The sequence below is a fragment of the Morone saxatilis genome, unplaced genomic scaffold, assembly GCF_004916995.1.
Source record: "Morone saxatilis isolate NCDOM2014 unplaced genomic scaffold, NCSU_SB_2.0 Contig20, whole genome shotgun sequence".
NCBI classification, from domain to species: Eukaryota; Metazoa; Chordata; class Actinopteri; family Moronidae; genus Morone; species Morone saxatilis.
Window position 1 is genome coordinate 13091193 of NW_023339763.1, and position 8476 is coordinate 13099668.

The 8476-nt window shown below is 40.1% G+C and overlaps 2 protein-coding genes across 2 annotated transcripts in view; both read left to right on the top strand.

Annotated features, from left to right (window-relative positions):
- LOC118331218 overlaps window positions 1-3724 on the top strand; it is a 5757-nt gene extending 2033 nt beyond the window's left edge. The window contains exons 5-6 of the mRNA XM_035666018.1: window positions 472-530; window positions 1215-3724. Of these exons, the coding sequence (XP_035521911.1) occupies window positions 472-530; window positions 1215-1718 (563 nt within the window). The 3' untranslated portion in view covers window positions 1719-3724. The remainder of the gene's footprint in view (window positions 1-471; window positions 531-1214) is intronic.
- Window positions 3725-5650: 1926 nt separating this feature from the next.
- timm10b (translocase of inner mitochondrial membrane 10 homolog B (yeast)) lies at window positions 5651-8124 on the top strand. Its single transcript, XM_035666864.1, has 2 exons — window positions 5651-5722; window positions 6688-8124. The coding sequence occupies exons 1-2, from the start codon at window positions 5651-5653 to the stop codon at window positions 7330-7332; spliced, it is 717 nt and encodes a 238-aa protein (XP_035522757.1). The 3' UTR covers window positions 7333-8124.
- The last annotated feature ends 352 nt before the right edge of the window (window positions 8125-8476 follow it).

The following is an 8476-nucleotide window of genomic DNA, read 5'->3' on the forward strand; positions in this document are numbered from 1 at the left end:
AGCATTAAAGTTGTGTATTGAAACAAGCTGAAACTTCATTTGGATCACGCCAGTTACAATTTAGATAAATGCATAAATGAATGCATTTAGATAAAACAGTACAGATTTCCTTTTTACCCACTGTTTACATCCTTTTAGATTTTCCATATTTAGATGCATTGTTTATAGTAAATTTGTCAGTAGAGCTAGACGAGCTTTTAAAAAATCTAGATTTTTCTCTTCCTTCATTTACGTGATTCATGGGGCGCTACTAAGGCTGAGTCCTTACTGCAGTGGCCCAAGTTCGATTACAACCTGCAAGGCCCTTTGCTGCATGACATTCCCCGCCCTCTCTTTCTCTCTCCCCACTTTCTTAATAAAAAAAATCTTAAAAATAGGAGCATAAAAAGCCCAAAATATGCAAATAATGTGTGTAAACTGTAGTAGTAAAATGTACAATAAATGACCAAATCGTGTGTTTTACTTGCTCAGGTTCGCTAGAAGTTTGTTACGAGATGATGACCATGAAACACACAAGAGATCGTATGAAGGTAATTGCTGTGACTGTATGTTCAGACTAGCGGTACTATATCTCTCTGGAGGATCATTACATGTAGAGACTGACAGCATTATTGCAGCGTGAAAACAAAAAGGAAAAAACTTTAACGTGTTCCTGTGCGATGTGTTAAAGGGTTCATTTTTCACATGCTTGATGTCACTTATTTTTACTGACATGTGCATTTTGCCTGGGGTGCATGCTAGGAATCATGAGATTGTTAAGCCTCTAAAGCTTTGTCTCTCCAATACGAAACATGAAATATAGTGAGTTGAGCTAAAGGTAACAAGCAAAAATGCATTTGTGAGTTGTTTACAAAGTATAATCACAATCTAAACGATCACAATTTTTTATCATATCTGATATTGTGTATTTGTTGCTGAATCTAAATATTTGATAAGATGCATTTCATTTAAAAATAGACGTGTAGTTCAAACCCATGCTGACATATTTGCTTTCAAAACGGAAAGCAGCTTGACACTATAGACATTGTGGTCAATGCAACTCTGAACAAGTGAACGCAATTAAGCACACAGTGTTCTAAAAATAAACCAGATGTACAGAAATACATGAGAAGCTACAGCCACAAGATTCCACCTCAAATATAGTAGTGCTGAAGCATTTTTGTCTAACAGCATTTTACAAACCAACCCATTTTGTCTCCACTGTCTGAAAACAGTCTTTAGAGCCTGACCTGAATTATGCCTCGCTGGATCTAAAGGTGGCAAATAAATACAAAAAGAAGCACCGCCATCAGCAGGGCCACACTCAGGGACGAATCAAACCACAAGATCAGCTGCCAGTCGACCTCACGCCCCCTGGGAATGCTTTCTTGGAGGTGGAAGCGGATATGGAAGCTCAACTTCCTTCCAGAGACAACAGCACCATGATCTCACACAGTAGCATCTACCTGAACAGCCAACAGATAGCCCAAGAGACAGAGGTGATGGAAAGAGAAAGAGGCATAGACATGGAGAGGGAGAATGTGGGTTGGGAGGGAATAAGAAGGCGGGAGGATGGCGAAAGTAGAAAATGGACAAGAGAGCAAGAGAGTGAGGAAAGAAGAGACAGACAAGATTGTAATGGAAGTGTATGTACACAGCTTTCAGAGGTAGAGGCTATTCAAAGTGGCACGGATCATTTCATCAGCAGCTTTAGCCATGATAGTGTCCAACAAGATTAAGCAAACATCATACTAAGACTGTTCATTTCAAACTGTTCAGAATTGAATAGGCCACCTGAAAAAGCAAATAAAAGTCCATTACTGTGTCTGCCAGAATGAAAATATCATTTTCAATAATCAAAAAGCTTTATGCAGTTAAGCAATTTCCTCTCCGGTGCGAGCAAACTACCTCTAGAACTCTTGAGCAACTGGGGAACAAAGGTGTGTACCTTTCTGTGCAGAGGATGTAATAAACGTAGAGGATGCAAAGAGAAAAGGAAACTCTGTGTGTGACCTTTAGAGGTCAAGAGTCACGTGGAAATTCTCTAATTTGTTGCGAAAGACAAGGAAAACATCAAAACATCAGAGGACACGGAAGATCTTGCACTGTTGTGATGTCTCATAATCAGACATCAACAGATGTCTCACAGAAAGGTGTGAAGGGGAAAAAAAAATCTTTACATTTGTTTTCCATGCTGTAGGCGTTGGCCAAGTCTCGAAAGGTGACACTTTTCTTGAATAAATGTACTTCCTTAAACACATGTAAATCTGCTTTTCAGCCATGTTATGACTGAAGATAAAATTAACATGAAGATCAAATTAAAGCCAAGAAAGTAAAAAAGGGGGAAACCTACAAGTAATGTAATTTTTGTTTCCCTGTGGGCATATTGTTACGTAAATGTCACCCACAAAGGATTTTCCACGTCAGAGTTATGATAATGGTCATTAGCTCTATAATCTATTGCATTTATGGTCTAAAGCACCATCTGCTTAAATGATTATTCCCCTCTTTTTAATCCCCTCTCGGGAAGGATAATTTACTGCCCTGCTTTCTGCTGCGGGAACCGAGCTTTGAAACGAACTTAGCAGTCGGAGGCCTGCAGCCACAAACCGTCTGACAGTTTTTCAATAGCTGACCATGGCCTACTTCCCTCTATGGATTAATATTTGGCCTCAGGCGTTCTGGATCTAACTGTTGCAGATATACAGTACAGTGAAAGCAACAGAAAATGACACACACAAATAACAGAGCAATATTAGTCAAATCTTTGTATGAAAAAACCTAGAAATATTTTTCTTTCAAAATATATAGTGTATCCATAGAGATCACACTGAAGCTATAATTAATAGGATGTTATCATAAGTAAATTACTATCAGCTAGATTCTAAAAACATAGGTATAAGTGATTGACACCATTGCCAAGAATCCTTACACACTGTATCAGTCTCTGCATTACATTTTACACCGTATGCCTATCAGCTGAATTTCAGGATGTTTCCTTGCCTTGCTTTGGGTGACATAATGAAAGGAACTCTTTTTTTATCTGGCTCAACCAGAGGAAAGGTTTTTAAGGTGTCTTGCAATAGCAGATAGTGGAATGATGAAAAGAAAAAGTGTGTGTGTGTGTGTGTGTGTGTGTGTGTGTGTGTGTGTTAGGAAGGAGTTAGACAGGAGTGATGCTAAGGTATCATGGTAAAATTGAAAGTGATATCTTAAAAGATAGGTTCACAATTTTGGATGGCAGTCTTAAACAACAGTTTGATGCCCATATGGACATTGAAACAGGTTTTTACATACTGGAATTATTCATCTGTCCTGTTTATAAAAATCCCTCCCAAATGTGCTTTCAATAGAACAAATCAAGTCCTCCAAAGTTAGTCTTTTTTAAGGTATAGCTCGCTCTTTGTGTTTCCCCAGACAGTGTTTCATAGCTGAGCTGCAGTGGAAGGATACTAACACAAAAGGGGAACTCTGTACTAAAAATACTTTCTCTAAGTTAGACTGCTGAATCTTCATTTTAGCTTCAGATAAACTTTGGAATCAATTTCCACACTTACATTTCCTCCCATCACTTACACTGAAAGTGCATGAGGAAGGGATCTTATGAACAGGAGGAATGGATTGTTTGACTTGACTTGTGGCTCAGAAAGAATATTTAAATGTGCCGAGGTAGATGAATCAAGTGCTCAAGCTACACTTTTATGCCTCTATACATTGTGTATTATTCAACTGTAGTTTTGATGAATTAAACTATTTTTTTCACCTTATAAGAATGATCTCTTAAAATAATTGTTATTCACAGTTTGCATTAAATATCCATGCTACATCCTCTTTCTCCTTGCAGCCTAGCATGTGTGTATGTATGCAACCCAGTCTCATGTATGTTAGCTATGTAAAGTTTGTCAGGGTGTGCTATTGGCTTGCAGGCCCTCTAGTGGCCGGAAGGAATAGTGTTATTTTATAATTTTTTTATTTTAATAATTGTATTTTGGGATACTGCAGTTTGGGGTTGGTGCCTTGGCCCATAATGTGTCGCAGTAATTGGTGTTACTGTAACTGTAACACCTGTCTGAACTATATGTGTGTTTCCTGATCTGCCTCCCCAATGGTTAATACGATTAAGGGGCAATAGAAGTTACTTGGCAATGATTGTGGTCAAACAGGCTATGACATAAAAGTCTCAAGCTTTGCATCGACCCAACATCCTTCCTTTTCTGGGCCCACTGGCAACATAAAATCATGAAGTCTGTTTGGAAGTTAATGTTTTCAAGTCTTAATATCATACAAAGCAGTCCATTGGGACTTTTTTGCATCAATATAACATCACAGTGTTTGTGCCTTTGGTACTGAGACAGATCATCATTTTCTTGTCTGCAAGAGGTCACGTGAGGAGAATATAAATTACCAATGTTGTCATCTTCTTCTAGATATACGCCTAAATAACCCAGGTTTATTTAAAAAAAAAAAAAACACATATTGAGGTGTGTACTCTCTACTTTGTTCTACTGAACTGTTGGCTCCAGGAAGATGGTAGCAAACTGTTTGTCTCTTTAAATGAATGTGACAACAGCAGCCGCCATGTTATCAAATGCTAGCAAAATAATTGTTTTATATTGATAAATTAAGTAAGTTTGTAATTATACTTGGAAAATGGACGGCAACACTCAAAAGTGCATGTCAACTTTTCAACCATGGATGGTGATCAGTGAGGGGGTGGGTCTCTAACATCTCCTACCTCCTTTTTTTTACTAAGAATCAAACTATTAGGATGAATATGGATGTATTATCAGGACAATGACCAGCCGGCTATTGTCACACAGTCCACATTTGGGAAATTACTATTTTTTAGAGAGCTGGATCTTGAAATATCTTCAGAACAATGGTTAGAGCTGCAAAAATATAGAAATAATGATAAAAATAATTTAATATTTGTACACATCTTTCAGGAAAAAAGGAATAGGTAGCATATTTAAAGTTACCCAATGTAACCACAACTACAGGTCTCCTTCTTTTGGTTTTATGGCGGGTTTGCACCATCACTTACAGTATACCGCCACCGCTGGTGTGCGGGTCAAGCGCATGAGTTATTGGTACTATGAAAATTTTACATAATACATATTTAAAAACAAATAAATCTTATATTAATTCTATAAATCTCACATTCACAGCAGCTTTCTGGTGTGTCTTTAACCCTTCTTCTTGCAACACCATAAACGCCATTGAAGTAACGAGTAAGGCTAAAAAGATTTGGAACGGAATGGAAGTAGATTTGTATTTCTATTTTTTTTTTAATGCGAGTGAAGCGTCTTCCAGGGCGGGAGACGATCTCGTCTCAAACATGGCGCGCGCATGTGCTTCATGCAATCTCAGTCAATTAGCGTGATCCGGTGTTTGGTCGATCAGCGATCCCGTATAGATCAGTCAATGTTGAGAAGCCCTGCTGATGATCCGCATCACTTACATTACTGAGGCAGCGTTAGCGTGAACGGAGGTCGCCGACCGTGATAGCTTACAGACGAATCACGATGGCATACGACAAACTGAGGATGTAAGTCGCATCGTATGACTTGGCAGCTTGGCATGTGCTTTACTTGCGACATGAATGTGGGATGGTGAGTTTGAGGGGTTTCTGTCTCTTGCAGGCTGCGGATTTCTTCTGGTTTCAACCGCCATGACTGAACATCTGCTTGCCAGCGGGCGCAGCCACATTCAACCTACAGGGCAAACCTCACCAATGGCGAAGGTAGGAATAGCTGAACATCTGAATACCGCGAGAAATACCCGTGATATACGTGATAAATAAGCCGTGATAAATTAGGAATACGCGTGGCAACTCTGAATGTGATTGTGTGCAGGTGTGTCGGTGGGGCGACTCTCCGGGTCGTTGTCTTTTTCGTCTGTATTCTTGAGCATTTAAGGCATGAGTCGAATAGTATCGCGCACACACATGAACATCTCACATCTATTAAGGTGCCTCTCAATAAATAGATATATAATATTCTGACAAGTTATTTTTTAGTAATTCAATTCTAAAGTGATAATTCGTGTATATATTATATGATCTATTACGTCCAGAGTGATTATATTCAGTCCTTTTATTTCTTTCGATTTTGATTTGACTATGGCTTAAGCTATCGAAATAACGAGACCAAACTTTATACAGAATGTCGGTCCTACTCAAAGTATTGTTCATATATATCCACTCATACTGCGTGTTCGTGGGCTCTTTGCAATGATATTCCATCTAATGCGGCGTGGCATGGAGGGATAGCCTGTGGCAGCTGCTGCGGGTGTTATGGAGTCCAGCGTTTGCTTTGATAGCGGCCCTTTCAGCCGTTGGTGTCATCTCATCGTTCTCTTGACAATGAGCCCCATCAGATTACTCTATGGGGTATTCAGACAGTCAGTTTGAGTCCAGATTTCACTCAGTGTCGTAATGAATCTAACTAATCATCTTATGATTTCACTTTTTCAATTGAATTACTGAAATAAAATTAACTGTTTACCATGCATCTAATTTATACTGAGTATTGAGATGCACCTGTATAGGTGAGTGTTTAATATCTAAAATACCATTGCAGGCTGTAGTTTTAAGTTTCTCATTGACTCAAACCAAACCCTGACCATTCGTGGATGGCGGAGCTGGACTTTTAGCCATATCCTGTAGTTATCTGCTCATTGCCTCTCTGATTGCTGTTGTCCGTCTAGGAACGCTGTGTGGACAGCTGTGCGGGGAAGCTGATTCGCTCTAACCACCGCCTGATGGGCACCTACGTGCAGCTCATGCCCCGAATGGTGCAGCGTCGGATGGAGGAGATGGAGAGCAAGGCTGCAGAAAACGCCAAGGCAGCTGCTGCTGCGTACGTGGAGCCTCCTGCCGCAGAAGCCTCAGTGGCGTCTCAGACCCCCGTCATCTCATCTCTGCCCCCACAAGTACCTCCGCTGTTGACTCCCTTGGTGACTGATGTTGGGCCAGAGGCCTTCGGTTCAGTCTCAAAGCCAGCAGGATTAAATATTCCAGTTGAGCTCAGCACTGCTGTGTCCACAACAGCCGCAGAGGTCAAATTATCAGCTGCCACAGCGCTTACACCTGCAGCTGAGGCTGTAATTCCCTCAGTGTTTAATGATGCTGGCAAAGGACCATCTTATACAGCAGGCTTTTCTCAACCACCGATAGCTGGTGCGCAAATTGAGTTTGAGAATTCAGCACCTGTGTTTATGCCGTCTAACCCAACATCCATATCAGCAGACGTGCCTGTGTCTACAGTAGCCGCACCTATAGTGTCTAAATCCACAGAGAGCCTGTCAGGCCGAGAGAGCGCCCCGGAGGTTCCCCCGCCGTCAGGCCAGTAATGATTGCCAGTCTGGGTCTGTCTCAGGTGGGCAAACTGTTAGATATGTCCCTGACCCCCACCAGAAACAACCAACTCAACACTGGCAGTCCCAGATGTGATATTCTCTGTATTGCTGAAGAGAATAAATGATCAATATAGTGATATAAATTATAAAATAACATAATAAAATAAAGGACTATTCATATATATCATCATGTATTATAACCTTTTCTGGCCACGGTCTCTCAAATATGAGCATCTGTTGTTTCTTCTGTTTTTATATTGTAAACCTTTTGAGGTTTCTTACTATTTTACAAATGTAGCAACTTGAAGACCTCACTTTAGACTCTGTTTAACTTTTGCAGGCATCACTCAATTATGAGATAAATCTGAAATTTAGCTTTAGTGCCCTGTGATCTCCCATGATGAGAATAGCAATTATTCGCTAATTATTTGTTATGATAATAACAAAACCAAATATGCAGACATTAAATTTGTGTAACTGTTATTGTTTTGTTATTAAGTTGTTATAACAGTGTATATGAGTGTATGTGTGTGTGATGGCAGTGAAATTGCCAGTGAAAGTAAAGATTTCTGCACACTTCGATCCATGCTGTGATATTGCCAGTCAAAGATCCTTAAGGATCAATCCTCGGCCTGCAGCTTTAGGACTACAGTTTCATGAGCCAGGAGGGCTACCTAAACACACTCAGTCCCGATAATAATTGTTTTGTAAGGTGACACAGTGAATGCAGAAATTGGATAATCTTCAACAATAAAAATGGTATTCGTTACTATTCTTTGAATGCTCCATTGACAACCTTTTGTATTTGTTGTTTGAAAACATGAATGGTCCTCCTGCCACCGGATGTCCGAAGGCAGCAGTGGGTTGGGGCGTGTGCAGTGTTGTGGGTGGGTGTGAATTCTGTTTGTGACCTTTGTCGCACATCATCACCTCTCTCCTCCCATAATTTCCTGTCTTTGCACTAAACACACTCAGCCGTGATAAGCGATCTCAAAACAGCTTTCCCAGTGGCTTTTCTTCTCAACCACCAAGTTTGTGACGTTCTTCAGCATTGCAATCTGCCAGCACCTGTGGCAGTTAAGGATTGTGGAAGAAAATAAAGGTTTCTTGAGGCTAAGTATGACTAATTATGTGATGG